General features: G+C 35.5%; 1 protein-coding gene across 4 annotated transcripts in view; it reads left to right on the top strand.

Annotated features, from left to right (window-relative positions):
• The window catches only part of LOC143244653 (uncharacterized), a 116,235-nt gene that overhangs the window by 12,988 nt on the left and 84,882 nt on the right, over positions 1 to 18,365 (top strand). Inside the window, exons 1-2 of one of the 4 annotated variants that reach the window (XM_076489730.1) lie at positions 6,868 to 7,099; positions 8,195 to 8,443. In XM_076489730.1, the coding sequence (XP_076345845.1) occupies positions 8,222 to 8,443 (222 nt within the window). In that variant the 5' untranslated portion in view covers positions 6,868 to 7,099; positions 8,195 to 8,221. Of the gene's footprint in view, positions 1 to 6,867; positions 7,287 to 8,194; positions 8,444 to 18,365 lie in introns of those variants that run through there. The other 3 variants (XM_076489732.1, XM_076489729.1, XM_076489731.1) reach the window with 3 other exon arrangements.

Genomic DNA, 18,365 nt, shown 5'->3' with positions numbered 1-18,365 from the left:
TATTTTGCTTGTACCAAATTAATCTTACATCAGAGAACAAGAATGCTAACAGTTTGTATCCTTGGGTGTGTTCTTCTTTTTATTATTTGGTAAAAAATAATACAAATTCCTGCCCACTTAACTAAAAGTACAATTCATTTCTACAACTGACATGGACTCACGAACTAAATTTAAGCTAGCAATAAGTGTAACTCACAAAAAAAACTTAAAAGTCACTTACGGTTTGTTTGTTTGAATTTCGCACAAAGCTACTCGAGGGCTATCTGTGCTAGCCGTCCCTAATTTAGCAGTGTAAGACTAGAGGGAAGGCAGCTAGTCATCACCACCCACCGCCAACTCTTGGGCTACTCTTTTACCAACGAAAAGTGGGATTGACCGTCACATTATACGCCCCCACGGCTGGGAGGGCGAGCATGTTTAGCGCGACGCGGGCGCGAACCCGCGACCCTCGGATTACGAGTCGCACGCCTTACGCGCTTGGCCATGCCGGGCCATGTCACTTACGGATTGACTCTCCTTTTGTATCTACCGCAAAATCTCACCAAAAATGTACTGTACTCGCTAACAAAGTAATCAAACGACAACACTTTACGATACTCAGTAACTAACTCACTGTTTAGTTGATCCACTAATCAACTGGCTACTCATGGATTCAGTAACTAACTAATTCTCTCCAGTGTTTCTATACAATTTTTTTAAACACTCTGAAACTTCGAGACACACGTCACGCCAAATTTAGACAGTCACCACATTTCTAGGCGTAACATACCATCTATATGTCATGCCAAAACCTTCTCTAGCAAACAATAGAAAATGTCAGATTTTATTTATATCAAAACATTGCCCACAACAATATACATATATTGTGAAGTCTCACGCGGCATATTTATTGCAACAATATACAATAAATAAAGAAAACTGAAAAGCAATAACCAAATAGTCATTTTCTCTGGAGAAAGCCCTATTTATCGTACATAATTCCACTAATGCATTACATTCTGTTCTAGAAATAGGGTTGAATTTCTAAAAGCATTTGTAATCTAAAAAAAATTCATATTTACTTTTTGTAAAGTGTTTATTATCGAGAACTACACACGCGTATCCAAATATGACCATGCAACATTTTGACCTTCTAGTTAGGTCATCATTGGCAAGAGAAAATAACGATAATTTGACACATTAGAGGAATAAATGTTTTTTTTTTTAATTAAGTACAAAACTACAGAAAGGACAATCTGCGCTCCGCCCATCACTGGTATCGAAACCCCGTTTCTAGTGGTATAAGTCTGTAGTCGTATCATTGTGCCACTGGGAAAGCACAAGTTTAAAATCGTATTATAACGCGTGAAATGGAAACAACAATAAAATTAACTAATAGTATTATCGACTATTTACAACAGTATCTATGGAAGAAATGGTATTACAAACCTGTATTTTTGTTGTTATTATTATTATATAAACATTCTATTTATAAAGTGGTTTATTATAAATGCATTTTAAAGTGTAAGTTGCTTTAAAACAAATTAAGTGTACAGGAGGAGTGTGTCATATCTAAACAGGGAACATTCATTGTATAGATAGACTTTCTTGTATTAACAGTTCAAGGTTGTAATTACCATTACAAAGGATGGTAAATCCTGAGTGAATTATCGGATGTCCAATTTCATGTCTCTTGTTCCTGACCGTCGAATTGGGTGGACTTAAAAACAGTGATATTCCTGTACTCGTGGATATGAACGGCAAAATGACATTTAGTCTTCCCGATACAAGTGTCTTGCAGTCACCATACACATATTTATACACAGTCCAGAAGCGAAGAGAGTTGAAGATCCTTTGTGTTGAAAGAGGTATTTTAACCTAAAGGATAGTTTGAAAATGATGTTAAGTTTGATTTGTGAGTTGAGCTTCCTCATTAAAGATCTAAGTTGTTTAGATAATGCGACACATTATTGTCCAACGTAAGGGTTGTTCAATAAAAATGGGCATTTACCCACTGTAAACATTTAAGTTGTTTAGATAATATGACACATTATTATCTTAGGTAAGGGTTGTTTAATAAGACTTGGCATTTATCCACTGTAAACACTTGTATGGGTGTTTTAAGTCTGTAGTTCAGAAATATCCTGGTTAGGCTTGCAATCATTTTGAGGACATCATTACACAATAATATTTCACAAAGTAAACCAAACCTTAGAGTGTAATATGAAATAAGTTGAACAGATATTCTGCAGGTATGAAAATATAAAACTGGATAAGCTATCCTGTAAAAATATTTTCTTTCGACATCTTGATGTTAAAGGCTTTTGAGCAGCTCGAGTACAAATAGTACGTCTGGTAAATACAGAGTATTTTTTCCTTCGATTTCATGGGCAAACTGTATAGACGAGTGTTGTGAGTTTGAATACTTAAGAAACTACTAAACTTCATAATGTGATCGAAAAATGACGAAAATGTCATCAACGTAGCGTTTATGAATTTTTTTTTTTAGTTTCTGTGTGCAATTGTTCAATCAAGATTGTTCAGTGGCTCAGAAAATGTTAGCTAGAGGTGGTCCTAAGAGGATCTCGTAGTCACTCTATCAATTTGGTCATACAGTTTTCCATTAAATACAAAATGGTTGTTCTTTAGAATGAATAATTAAAGATTTAAGTTGTTCCTTAGTTAATCCACGAACAAAAGACTCCTATTGAAAGAGTTTTTTTCCAAACAAATGTCAATGGTTTCATGTAATGGAACGTTTGTGAATAAAGAACTTATATTAAAATTAGCCATAAAACATTCACTGGGAGGGTGTATAGCTTTTATTTTTTTAACAAATGAAAACGAGTCCAGGACATTAAATTTATTAACCCTTAGTGGTTTAAGAATAGGTATAAGGAATATGGCTGTTTTATAGCTGTATGTTCTAATAGCAGAAGGTATATGACGTAATGGATTATTCTGTTTATGAACCTGAAGGAGGCCATACGGTATACCAGGTCGCAATCCATAAGAAATAGTTGATTGAATGCATTGTTATTAATAATATTTTTTTTTAAGTACATAAGAAAGCGTTTTAACTTTTCTTCCTTTTGAATGGTCAGGGAGAGCATATCTGACTAAGTACTTTGAGCATTGTAGTGTCGCTCAGAATGGTTTTCATTTTTTTTTTTTCGGTAATCTGGTGTGTCTAATAACACAACTCTATACCGTTTGTAACTAATAAATAGTGTTGTTAGTTATTTTTTATTGTTGTTCTCGTTGTGCACGATTACATCATTCTAATATCGTATTATCTAATGTGTCAAATCGTTGTTATTTTCTCTTGCCTGATGATGACCTAAGTAGAAGGCCAATTTTATATATACCTGTGTATTTCCCTCTAATAAACATTTCACCAGTTATGAACGGTTTTTGTGGATTTTTTTCAATCATTCTCGAGAACATTACTGCTTTACTTGATAGATCATAGATATACTAATTATGCTTTTACAGAATATGAACTCGAAACTTATTCATGTTGTCTAGTACCAAAATACACCCTTGTTATCTCTGCTTTACCTTAATGATTAAATCAGTGGTTCTTAACCTTTTTGGAGGTACTGAACCCCGGAAGTTTCGTACTTGCATTCACTGAACCCTTCGTAATTGGAAAAATAAAATATGATTTTTTCAAATTTAAAACATAAGTAGATATTTTATTAGTGTACAAAATGAACGATGCATCAGTTGCACACAATATCACTGTGTTCAAAGAACAAAACCAACAAAACATGAATTTCACACAAAAACAAAAACATAACTCAATGAATATTTACTGCAAATCAATGTGACTTTTGCTGTTGCCTTTCAGAGACAAGTTCAGAAATGCGTGGCTTTACCTTGGCAAGTACCACTCTCATATCATTTTCGTAACAAAGTCTGTTCTTTTTCTTCGTTTTTATGTCTACCATCCTCGAAAAGAATTGCTCGCGAAGATATGTTGTAACAAACGGTATGAGTATCTCAAGGGCTTTCTTAAGAATAAGAGGATACGCTATGATTTGGTGACACCAAAACATTGAAAGCGTTGTTGTTCTGAAAAGTTGCTGTTGAATCTGGCTCTGCTGAAGTTCAATGATTTCGTCGAGGTATTCATCGTTGACATCTTCTGTCGCAACATTAAACGTGAACGGCTGTCTCATCCATGCTGGATATGACTCTCTGGTAGGGAAGTATCCGTCGATAGACTTTGCGAGCTCATCTAAGTGTATGGCAATTGCTTGCTTCAGTTCCCCGGGTACAGAAATGTCTCCGATTTTAGACACATCTTCGATCTTACGTACACAGTCGTCCAGTAGGGGAAAGTTTGTGAAATTATCATTCTCTGTTTATCGTTTCCATAACGATAACTTTTTTTGAAAAGCCTTCAGGTTTTCTTCCGCTTCAATGATGTTTACTCCACCGCCCAGCATCTGTTGATTGAGATGATTGAGAGCATTGAAGATATCGGCCATGTACGCCAAAATGAAAATGAACTCAGATTTTTCGAAACAATCTGCATGACAATGTTGGTGCTCTCGCAAAAACGGCTAATTTCACACGCATGGCAAAAACACCTTTCCCCGGGATAACCACCGAACGTTAGAATGGTACAGAAGTAACTCGAATTCAGAGTCCATTTCATTACACAGCTCTTTAAAGATGCGGTGCTTCAGGGCACTATTTCACACATTCCACTACAATCTTTAATACTTCTGCCAGTTTTAAAAGCAAGGTTTGTATTGCCAATGCATGCCTGTGCAGAACACAGTGCGTTACAATGATGTGTGGTGCATCGGCTTTCACCAGCGCACCAAAACCAGAGTTTCGTCCCAGCATAACTGGAGCTCCGTCCGAACAAACTGCAGAAACCATATCCCACAAAAGATCGTTGTCTCCGAAGAAGTCATCCACAAGTTTCTTCATGTTGGCTGCCTTAGTTGTTATTGTAAGAGGCTTATAAAATAAAAAAATATTTTATCTCGTCGTTCTTCACATAGCGCACAAATACAACAAGCTGGCTTAGATTGGATACGTCGGTGGTCTCGTCAAGTTGAAGACTGAATTTTGCTGGGCTTGTAATCAGATCTGCAACTATTTGAACCAACGTGTCATCGCTCATGTCATCTATTCTGCTGCTGGTTGTGTCATTTGAAAGAGGAATTTGGGATAACTTATTTTCAGCAGCTTTTCCCAGCATGATATTCGCCATCTTAAACGCAGCTGGTTTTAGAGTGTTTCACCAATGGTGTGTGGTTTGCCCTGCTTTGCGATCAAGTACACAACTTCGTACGATGCTGTGAGGATCGGTTTATCGATGGGTACAAAGCCGAGAACAAGCAAAGTAGCCTTTTCATCGAACCTGGCTCTCTTTACCTTGAATTCAGCAAGCGTTGTGTTCTTGTATTTCCCATCTCCATATAGCTTTAGGGAATGTTCTCTTAGTTTTGCCGGTGCTAGACTAGAATTGCTCAACTTGGCATTGCAAGTCATACAATGAGGATCCATATTGTACGTATTCTTCCGACCATTTTCTGTTTTTGCTTGAGATAGTTAGTATGAAAGGATTGAAGGATTAGGGAAAAAATCACAAATGGCGCACGATTTCTACAGTCATAAGTCGACTGCTAAGCGCCCGAAGTTCCCTGCAGCACAGATATTAAGGCCAAGTGATGTGAAGTGATCAGCCGCAACCAATAATGGCCCAGTGGAGCATGATGTCACGAATCATACGAGTGGGGTGAACGGAACGGACACACACACAGTGTGTGTGTCTCGAGCTCCGCCGAACCCCTAAGACTGACTCACCAAACCCCTGGGGTTCGATTGATCCCAGGTTAAGAACCACTGGATTAAATACATCAATGAAACAATGCTCATAACGAAGTAACAACAGGAACTACTAGAATAATGACGTCGCTGTGATAAGTTTGTATATTTGTTTGTTTTGTCGTTAAGTAAAATGTTATTTAATGAGCAATCAGCGATGTGCCAACTATAGGGATAGAACCTCGATGTTGAGCATCATAAGACCTCAAACTTATCAATGAGTCACCAGGGGCATGATGGCAACATCACAAGGTTTCAAACCTCTTTCATACTTTCCGCGAAACAGGTCTTTAATTTCAATTTCAATTCGCCCAATTGATATTATGTGTTATTCATACTTCCCAAACCCTAATTATGCATATTCTGAGTTTCTAAAATCAATCTTACTAATTTATCAAGAAAATATAAAAAATAATGTGTTATGTGTAAAAGTTTCATAATAAAAGCTCTTGCACTTCACTGTTACTTTAATAATTAGTATCAATTCTTGCAATTAGAGAAATACTTCTTTTTTTTCTGTGAACATAAATGAAATGTACAGGTTCTTATCAAAACAAATAGGTTCACAGACAATACATCTAAAACATTATAGCTTCTTGATGCGATTAAACTTTAAAAAAAAATGAATTCAAAACACTTCATGGTATTATTGAACCAATAGAAATCCTCCACCTTCTAATCATGGTAATGTAATATCTCTTTTTAAAGAAAATAATAATCTTTTCTATCACAAATGCACAGTTAATCTTCAGCCGGTTTTCGCAGTTTCCTAAAATATATAACATGCAGTGATAAAGTTTAAAATACAAAAAATAAAAAAACTTTCGCTTAACTATATGACAACATCTTTGCTCTTCATAACAAAAAAAAAATATTCTAAACAAAAAGAAGTTATGCTTGAATTAAAAAGCGTACATTTATAGTCTCTCACCCAATAAATTAGACGCAAAAAAAATGAAAATACAGAACAGCAAGTGCAGTGTTTTTGAATAAATAATATGATAGCAACTAAACCAGGGACAAAGATTTAGAATTGCCGTGAGAATCGCGCAGATGTGTCAGAAACAACTGTATTTTTCCAAATATTATCTTTTCAGCACAATTATTGGTATTATCTTTCACTTGGTGCGTGTACAGTTTATTTCACAGCATGGATATGATGCATATATGAGATCTCGAGAGAAATCGTGAGGTGTTTTACGTATTAATTAACATAAACTTGTAGAGTATAAAGCAATAACAACGACATTCGACCGTCAGAGCAGTCTTAGTAAGTCAAACTTAATATAAATATTAAAAATACATCTATTCAGATAGGGGTATAAAGAATTCGTTCAGTTTTATATTAACCACGACCAGACACGTGATTAAGTAACAGGCTACAACTACGAGTCATAAGGTCCACGGCTAGAGTTTTGATATGCTATTCAACACGTTTCGCATCTTCATTTGTGAAGGTATTATAATTTATCGTAATATCTACTATTCATACAAGTGTAGTCGTGTAGGCGGCAGACGCTACAGAGTGACACTCGCCGTCTGGTTACTAATTATAAATTAATGATGGTTATGACTAAGTTTTTAATATCTTCAATTCGACTATTTAACCTATTTTTAAAATGTAAAATTATACTAGACGATTGAATGACACTGCTTTTCCAAGTGGTGGTTTCTTGTACATATTTGTAACTGAAAGCCATTCTTTACAGCTTACACTCGAATAATGAAAATCTAGGATATGTACAAATAGAAATTAACAGTATTAATTAACATTGCTACCTGCAAACATACACGGCTACTACGTCTAACCCTTGATAACTTTCATTGAGATATGCGTATCGTTCATATGCTGTTATGATCCACAAAACTATTCTTTGTAACTTTACAATTAACGTGTTTTGCTTGAATATATTTAGAAAGTATTATGGTTTTGTTAACTGTTCACTTAATCATTTGAGCAAACATTTGACAGCGTTATGTATTTAAAATTTATTTATTTAATTATAATTGAAGCTGTCCATGTGTTGCATTGCAAATAAAACTACCAAAATAATTATGTTTTATAAGAACGACAATATTTAATTTTCTGAATTCTCCCAGCGAAATGTCTGCAGACTTACAACGCTAGATACCAGCTTTCGATACCCGTGATTGGCAGAGCACAGATAGCCCTCTACATAGCTTTGTACTTAATTACAAACAACCAGTTTTGTTTTCTTAAACTTAATTATTTTTGTAATTCAAATTTTCTGATGTGTTGAGGCTTTATTCAGAAAAAAATGATTCATTTTTTTTACTACTCGTCCATTTTCTTCTGATTTTTCATTTCCTTTGATTAATCTATTTTCTACTATCTTTAATATAGAAAATTATCAGAAAACGATTAACTGCGATGATACACGAGATGCTGTTCGGAGTAATTTTTTGTGTTGGATTGGGATGGATTGTGTTGAGCGTAACATCGATGGAGTTTGAAAATCGAACAATACCTGACCCTTCTTCGTATTTATATTACTCGAATCCACGAACATCAAGTATTCAACGGGAATATCTTATTCTAGAAACTCACCCAAGGAGTTTTTTCTTGTGTCCTAAACATTTTTTTATTTATGCAGTAAGTAATATATATTAATTATTTTAGAAAATAAATGATACTTATAAGCCAGTGTAGTTTCTTGGTTCATTTACTTAAGCTTCTGTGTTAACACTGTAACCAGTGAAAAATTCCAAGTAATCAGCAAAGGGTACAATGGACAAGTTACAATTAAAATTTTCTTTTTAGGTTTCACTTTTTTATTTATTTTTTGCAATCTTTAGAAAAATTAATAATTGAGTTTTTACTTATTATGAAGTTTGTAAAACTTTAGCTTTTTATTCAAGATAACAAGTCAAACTTCACATTTACGTACGATGATGCTGTGAAGACAGATACATATTATATTATTTAATAATCTATTCATAGGTTATAACCAGGGCCATCAACAGTCATAATATGCCTCGGGAAATAATGGATATGTACTTCTGACTCACGAATAGTTTTTGAAATGATGCCACGTACAAGTTATTGAAGTTGCGGTTAATGTCTGCTTTGCAGTACGTTCTTAACTGATGTGATACAAACCTTATACTTGTTTTTGTTTATTTGCTAACCTCATGGAAATACTGGTAGCAAATTGGCCCCAGGTAATTTCCCGAACCTCCTCGACCTTTCGTTGACCTAGTTATAATTTGTCGTTAGAATCTAGAAGCCCACGGTGGCACAATCAGTGGCGGATTTAATGTTGTGTGGGCCCAGGGGTCCTACATCCCGTGTAATTTTACATAAAATAAAATTATTAATGGGTCCCCATTAAGACCATGGGCTCTGGGGCTGAACCCTCTCTAGCTCCTATCTATACACTCCACTGGGTACAATAGTATGTCACCGGACTTCTATCACTTACAACTGGTTTTCGATACCTGTGATGGACGGAGCACAGATAGCCTATTTTGTATCTTTTTACTTAACGAAAAGAAACAAACAAAGAATCTAGAAAAAAAAGACAGTTTTTATTCCAGCTATACATTTTCTGATATTACTTTTAGCCAAGTATTTATATACGTTATCATTGTATAAAATAATACTAACTGTAAATAATTTCCGGTTACGTATAAAACTTTCTTTAGCGACATTCAGTAGCTAATAAACTATTCACAATCACATGACAGAGTTTTACCCTTAAATTGTTGTATTATAACTTTATAAGAAATTTGAAATATATTGTCGAAACAATATGCATTTTGTAAAGTTTTTGGCACTTAAATTACTGTGATAAACAAACATTTCTTCTATGTTGTTTTTAAGCTTTCCTAAGCTCCGATTTTTGTTTTGCTAACGGAAATGTTATAATTGTGTTGTAGGGCTATGTTTTAACATTTTAATTTAAACATTTTGTATTTTTACGAGAGGGAATTTTAGCAAGATGTAGTGATGACACATGTTGCTATGAGGTTTTCTTACATATGACATGACGTTTCATATTTTCATTAAATTTGGGGGAAAACAAATATTGTGATATATATGCAAACACGAGTGAATAAACTAGCCACTGCGTTCGTTAGTTTCTAAGTCAGCTCAGTGCTATAAGTTATAAACTTGTGTGCCAACAATAAACAGATGGATTATTTAATTGGAAGAGCTTTTATTGATTTGAATAATAATGGAATAATTATTAGGGCCATGAACACAAGCAATAAAGTTCGAGACTCTTCTGGATAGGACACTGCAAGATGTGGATTTTGTTTGTTTGTTTTTGAATTTCGCGCAAAGCTACTCGAGAGCTATCTGCGCTGGCCGTCCCTAATTTAGCAATGTAAGACTAGAGGGAAGGCAGCTAGTCATCACCACCCACCGCCAACTCTTAGGCTACTCTTTTACCAACGAATAGTGGGATTTACCGTTACATTGCAACGCCCCCACGGCTGGGAGGGCGGGCATGTTGGGTGCGACCTGGATTTGAACCCGCGACCCTCGGATTAAGAGTCGAACGCCTTAACACGCTTGGCCATGCCGGACCCCAAGATGTGGAGCTTTACAGAAGTAATTCCATATTGAAGAACATCACAGAAGTTATCTTAGGACAATATGTGGGAAAGTGTGATGTCGTATCTTCACATAAAGACACCTTACCACCTCAATTAGAAAAATTGTATGACTGAATATGTAGAGGGTTTACAGCTGATCACTATCAATACCTCGAATTCCAAGATATTTCCTCTAATGGATGTCATGAAATAGGCTGGGCAAATAAAATATCTCATAACATTGAATTTAGAGTTGCATTTCTGGTTAGTTAACCAGACGACTTTCAGGTGCAAAACATACAGGCTTCCAAATAGATAGAAGCCATAAAAGAACAAGGAGTGATAGAATTGAGTGCCAGTCATTTAGCATCATCGTTTTTTATTTTTGAGTAAGGAAGGGATCACAAGGCTCTTCTTAGCTTTTCTAATGGAAAATGAATGAAATCACAAATAAGAATTCCTATCCACTGCCGTGGGTTGACTTTACTTTAGATGTTTTACCTGAATCAAAATGGTTTTCAACATTGGATCTGAAAAGCCGATATTTACAAGTAGATGAAGCAAATATGTAAAAAAACAACCTTTACTACAATAAGTAGGTTTTGGCAATTGTTTGTGTTATCAATTGAATTATGTAATGCACCTATTACATTTCAATGACTTAAGGAGTGTTATTTTTGGATTACCTTGAAACATTGTACTTGTCTACTTTTAAAAACTGAAGAAAGTTCTGAAGAAGAAAAGAACCGTAAGCTAAATCTAAAGTATGAATTGCTCTATTAACAGGCGAGTTCCCTTGGATACATGATCAGTGGAGAAGGAATATCTACAAATCCGTATAAGATTAAATCTGTTAAGATTAGCCAACACTACAGAATGTGTATGCGGTAAGAGGGTTTCTTTCATTCTGATTTTTAAAAATCAATTTGAAACTGATGCCTGAGTGAACAAATCCAACAAACTGAAGAAATAACTGATCATTATTCCGTTTTTAGCATACCCATCACTTGAAGATACATTCATATTAGATCAAGATACTAGTAATTTTTCACTGGAAATAATGCTATTACAAGAAATAAACGTTATTGTCTGTTATAACAAGGTAATGATGCAGCAAGAATGAAGCATTCTACAGTTTGGAAAGAACTAAAAAATATTTTCTTATTCTAAACCATTTCCATAATTAATTGTATGAACAATAGTTTAAACTTCAGATTAGTTATGCAGTATTGAAGTGAATGGTAAAGTTTCACAATCCCAAATGACGGATAACAAAAATTTCTACAAACTATAGGCGCGCAACTTTATCATAATGCATCATTCTGCATGGAATGCGGACATGGTGATGTCATATCACAAAGACGTTTTATTATGAAGAATTAACAATCACATGAGACAATTAAGAAGGCCAAACTAAAGTAAACAGAGTATAGTGAAATATAAGTATCCGCAAGTGAAAATGTAGAATTAATGGGGTACAACTATCAACTGAAAGATGCTCAGGTAAAGGAGACATATCTGAAACCAATTATTTAATGGATGAAGAATAATGCAAAATAACCTTCAAGGTAAACAGTTTCTCCATACAACCTGAAAACGAAGATGTACGAAGCACAGTGGGATATATTTTGCTTACAATAAGTTTAGTAATAACATTTATGAACGAATTAGTTGCAAGATTTAGGTTAGCTATGGAACTTCACCCAGATCTGGAATCGAACTTAAAATCAACCTTGTTTGCAAAGACATGTCAAATTTTGGATGAAGATAATCAAATGGACAATCCTTTAACTATATTCTGATGGAATGATGAAGAGATACACTACTGGCCAAAATCTTAAGGCCAATGAACATAAAGAAAAATATCCATTTTGCGTTGTTAAACTCAACCACTTATTTGAGTAGAGCTTCGAGAGATGAAAATAAGAAAAGGGAAAATAAAAATTAAAAAAAAAACTTTTTTATCATTTAATAGGGAGAATGTGAACACTATGAAATTAGCCTAAATACTAGCTGATCAAAAGTTTAAGACCATACTGAAACGAAGCGTTAATCGGTAAACACGTAACGAAATTTAGTCATTTGTGTACAAGCATTAGCATTGTCAACATCTCCCATTGACAACTCCTGTGTTACATTGGGTAAAAACATAGCAACGGCTAAAAAGTTGACAGAGTTTGAACGTGGCAGGATTGTCGAGCTGCAAAAGCAAGGTCTCTCTCAACGTGCCATCGCTGGTGAGATTGGGCGTAGTAAAACTGCTGTTGCAAATTTCTTAAAAAACTCTGAGGAATACGGAACGAGAATTTTAAGTGGTCAGCCCAAGAAAATTTCGCCAGCGTTGAGCAGGAGGATTCAACGGGTTGTCCAGCAAGACACCAGCCGATCGTCGAACCAGATTAAGGCCCTTACGAACGCAGAATGCAGCTCAAGAACAATAAGACAGCATCTACGAGAGAAAGGCTTTAAAAATCGTAAACGTCTTCAAAGGCCACGCCTCCTTTCACACCATGAAACAGCTCGGTTAAACTTTGCTGAGAAGCACCAAACATGGGACGTAGATGAGAAACAAATTAATCTGGATGGTCCAGATGGCTTCCAACGTTACTGGGACAATAAGGATATCCCACCGGAGACATTTTCTACACGACACGGTTGAGAAGGTTCCGTCATGATCTGGGGTGCTTTCTCCTTTCATGGAGCAATAGAGCTTCAGGTTATACAAGGACGTCAAACAGCAGCTGGCTACATTGGCGTGTTAGAGAAAGCATCCTTATTGACTGAAGGCCCTCGCTCGTGTGGAAATGATTGGATCTTTCAGCAGGACAACGCTGCAATCCACAATGCCTGCAAAACAAAGGACGTTTTCATGGTGAATAACGTGATTCTTTTGGAACATCCAGCGTGTTTGCCCGAACTGAACCCCATTGAAAATGTTTGGGGGTTGATGACAAGGGAAGTCTATAGAAATGGACGTCAGTTCCAAACAGTGCATGATCTTCGTGAAGCCATCTTCACCATTTGAAATAACATTCCAGCCAGCCTTCTGCAAACGCTTATATGAACCATACCAAAGCAAATTTTTGAAGTTATTCTCAATGACGGCCGTGCAACTCACTACTGAGACCTCTTGTTGGGCATTTCTTACCTTGTTTAGGACTTCGTTTCAGTATGGTCTTAAACTTTTGACCAGCTAGTATTTAGGCTAATTTCATAGTGTTCACATTTTTCCTATTAAATGCTAAAAAAGTAGACTTTGAAATTAATTAGCCACTTATGTAGATTAGCATCAGAAAATGTGGGACCAAGATGTTTCATCGCTACTCATGAATTATTGAGCTTCAATACATGAACCCACAGCTAACACATTGGCATTAATGATATTTTGGAGAAAACCCAAAATACAGTTGAACTTTATTTACTTTTATTGTTGCACCCTCTGGTACAGCGGTATGTCTCCGAATTTACAACGCTAAAATCAGGAGTTCGATTCCCCTCGGTGGGCTGAGCAGATAGCCCGATGTGGCTTTGCTATAAGAAAAAAACACACACACACACACACTTTTATTGTAAATATGAACAGCACTTTGCAAAAGATTACAAATAATATACAAAGATACTAAGGAACACCGTTGATGCTATACATGACTTCACCTTACTAAAATTTAAAGCAGCTAGTTATAAGATGAAAAGCTACTCTTATGTAAATACTGATAAGACAAAATGTCGTTGTGGCAACATTATTTCGCTGATATTGGAGCTGTTAGTGGAAAAGATCATTGATGTGGTTTACAGAATCCAGAAGAACAAGTGGTCCAATCAATATGTCATCCTTATGAATGTCTTTGGAGAGAGAGACCAACTGTTTAGCTTCAGAAAAGTATTTTGCACTGTTTAGTCTATTTGCTGATGAACCCAAGGTCAAGTTCTTGTCAAGCCATTTTACAGTGAAATTTATCAGAGAAAGATTAATCTGCTGAAGATCTTAGGGTTCTTTTTGAGACCACTTCCAGATTATAATCAAGAACAGAGCCGCTAGCATTTTGCTTACCATCTACCTAAAAAGAACTCATTGGCAAGACAGCAACAGGAGAAACACCAAAAGGATCTGATGAATAATCAGTTTAGACACAGTAAATGGTCTAATGAAGATTTTGATTTGTTAATCAGCATCCTGACTGTACATTGTTTTACAAAATGAATGATAAAGTGATTTTAAAATCTATTTATGAACGCCAATTTTCATTAATTCTAAATATCTATGTTATTGATAATTATAAAGTATTAATTTTAATGTAATATTTTATTTGTTTAAAAGACAGTGCTGTAGGCAATGCTTTTAACATTTCAGTCTGGATTTTCTGGATTTTTGCCAGAGGGAGTTTGATAGAAAGTAATGATGACGTTTGATACGTAATAGTTTTCTGGGTATATAAATTTGACGTGAAAGCTCGAATTTTTGTGAGATTATAAAACAAATATTGTGGTATTTAAAATTTGGAGTGGTGTAGTCAGTCAACGAAATAGGTTTTTTTTATGAATTTCGTGCAAAGCTACACAAGGGCTATCTTCGCTAGCCGCCCCTAATTCAGCAGTGTGAGACTAGAAGGAAGGCAACAAGTCAGCACCACCCGCCGCCAACTCTTGGGCCATTAATCTTACCAAGTAACAGTGGAATTGACCGTAACATTATAACGCTCTCATAGCTGAAAGGAACAAGCAGGTTTGGTATGACGGAGATTCGAACCTCCGACCCTCATATTACGAGTCGAGCGCCCGGGTAGAGAGTTAATCAATGAGTTAGGTAGTTAGTAGGCGAGATCAATGCTGTACAGTTTGAACTTGTGTGTGAACGAAGCAGAAATTATAGAAATAAGTGACAGTCTAATTTTACTTATAAATTAAGTTAACGTTATAGTTGATGAAATAAATCAATTTTGTTATCTTTCAGTGAACTGTACTTTATATTATCTTTATCTAATAATAAAAACAGAACTCCCTTAGTGATAGAAAATTTCACAGCAATAGTTTTAACCATTAAATAAGATCATAAAAAGTAGTAAAGATTTTACTTGCACAGTGTGCTGCTCCTACCAAACAATTAACCTCAAATGTACGTTTTTTAGCTTCATAATACGATTTGCTGCATATAACATGTAAGGTGGTTTATGTTGTTTCAACCACCGTATTAAAGCTACATATAACGTAGTAGTTTGAATCCGAGCTCAGGAAGTAATAATAATAAATAAAATTGAATGGTCTACAAGAAAAACTGCCAGTTCAACGTGAGGCTGTCACATGAACTTGATATAAAACCTTGTTTGTGCTATTTGGTTAACACACCTGGCGAGATGTAGGTCTTGAATCCAAATCTGATATGAGGAAATATATATATATATATACCATTAAAAAGTAAATTAACAGAATATTGTATACTTTACCACTATATTAATCCTAGTTCTGTTGATTAGATTTTGGTTGTCAAGAATTTATGAGGAGAGATAGAAATTCCAAAACTTAGTGATAAGTGGGGAATGTGTGATAGATCAAGAAAAAACTGGAATAACTTCAGAGCTACACTAGAATAAGTCTGATAGATAATAGAATATTCGATTAAGATACGAGCTACACAGTAATATTTCACCTTTTAGTGACTGATTCAATCTAAAATAAAATAATCGAACTGGACATGAAGAGTAAAATAAAACACATAGTTTTTATTATCAAAGTGAAGCACAAACACAGTATGTGCACTTGCTATTTTCATACGTGGGATTTTTACTGGATCTTTCATTCCAAACTTCAACCTGAAATTAAGTACCAGATTGTTTGAAGTCAACGTTCCTTAATCTTCAAGAAATGTCACAGTTGCCCAAAACTACATTTTCTTTTCAATACAGAATGTAAGTCAGATTGATATGGCACTAAATAGAATAGCATTAGTTCCACTAGATTTGTGCTTATTTATTTTATGTGTTGCTAACTAAAATGAGTGGATCAACGCGTGAATGAAACTACATCTTTTTAGTTCTGCTACTAATATTAGTTAACACCTAGGACAGTGAAAATATTTTTACTGTAAACCGTTGTATTTAATCTAGGTTGGTCTGAGTGTATATTATTATATATCGTAGGAATAACACAAATATTAATCTTGACTGCGTCACTCTAACTGAAGAGTCTTAGTTTGTTTGAATTCTGTGAGTGGTTGTTTATTCTGTGACACTAAAAAATAAGTTGAGCCTGATGAATAGATGCCAACAAATTGCATCATTATAGCTGTTAAGGTAACTCTTGTATGTTATCATGGTAACGGTGCACAAGCAAGATGTAGTCTGATGTGTAATGTTGAGATATGTGTACAGTCATGTGAAAAAGTTAGGACACCCTATGAAAGCCTGTGTATTTTTGTAACATTTTTGGATATATAGGTATTTAATCTCAATTTCAACAATACTGAAAGATTATAAGAATATAACTAAACAATTAAAACTGAAGAAAATACTTTTCAAGATCTTCTGTAAATGTAATTCTACAAAAATGCACATTCTAACTGAGAAAAAAGTTAGGACACCCTACCCCCTAATAGCTAGTGTTCCCCTTTGGCTAAAATAACTGCAGTGAGACGCTTCTTGTAGCCATCTACCAGTTTCTGACATCGGTCCGAAGAACGTTTGCCCCACTCCTCAATGCAGAATTCTTTCAGCTGTAAGACGTTTGAGTGGTTTCTTGCATGTACATCCCGTTTCAAGTCACCCCACAGCATCTCAATGGGATTAAGATCTGGGCTTTCACTCGGCCATTCCAGGACTCTCCATTTCTTAATTTTAGCCAGTCCTTGGTGGATTTACTGGTATGTCTTGGGTCATTGTCGTGTTCCAGGGTCCAGTTCCGCTTCAGCTTTAATTTTATTACAGATGGTCTCACATGATCCTCAAGCACCCTTTGGTATACAGTAGAATTCATGGTGGAGTCTATGATTGTCCAGGTCCTGCTACAGCAAAGAAGCCCCAAACCATGACACTTCCACCTCTATGCTTCACAGTTGGTATGAGGTGCTTTTCCTGGAATGCTGTATTTGGTTTACACCAAACATGTCCTCTGTTCTGGTGTCCAAATAATTCAATTTTGGACTCATCTGTCCAAAGAACATTATTCCAGAAGTCCTGGTCTTTGTCTACATTCTCTCTGGCAAACTTCAGTCTGGTCTTGATGTTTCTATTAGATAGCAAAGGTTTCCTTCTTGCACACCTCCCATGCAAGTCAAACTTGTGCAGTCTCTTTCTAATTGTAGAGGCATGCACTTTCACATCAACAGTAACCAGAGCCTGCTGTAGGTCCCGTGATAACATGTTAGGGTGTTTGGAGGCATCTTTTAGCATCTTGCGGTCTGCTCTTGGAGTGAACTTGCTTGGACGACCAGACCTGGGCATGTTGGCAGTTGTTTTGAAAGCTCTCCACTTATTGAATATTTTCCGGACAGTGGAATGGCTGATTTCAAAATCTTTTGGTATCTTTTTAAATTCCTTACCAGACTCATAAGCTGCTACAATTTTCTTTCTGAAAGCCTCAGACAGTTCTTTTGCTTTCACCTTGGTGCTCACTCTCACTTCAACAGTCAGGAGCCCGTCAAACTAAATGTCTGAGGTTTAAATAGGGCAAGTCTCATTCAAAATGCTGAGTAACGATCTTCTAATCATGTGCATCTGGTGGGATACACCTGTGTGTGAGTTAAGTCATTTTAAGTGGGAATAAATGTGGGGGTGTCCTAACTTTTTCTTCAGTTAGAATATACATTTTTGTAGAATTACATTTACAGAAGATCTTGAAAAGTCTTTTCTTCAGTTTTAATTATTTAGTTATATTCCTATAATCTCTTAGTATTGTTAAAATTGAGATTAAATATCTATATATTCAAAAATGTTACAAAAATATACAGGCCTTCATAGGGTGTCCTAACTTTTTTACATTAC

The sequence above is a fragment of the Tachypleus tridentatus genome, chromosome 2, assembly GCF_004210375.1.
Source record: "Tachypleus tridentatus isolate NWPU-2018 chromosome 2, ASM421037v1, whole genome shotgun sequence".
NCBI classification, from domain to species: domain Eukaryota; kingdom Metazoa; phylum Arthropoda; class Merostomata; order Xiphosura; family Limulidae; genus Tachypleus; species Tachypleus tridentatus.
Note: the sequence above shows the minus strand (reverse complement) of the source record. Positions and strands in the feature narration are given on the sequence as shown.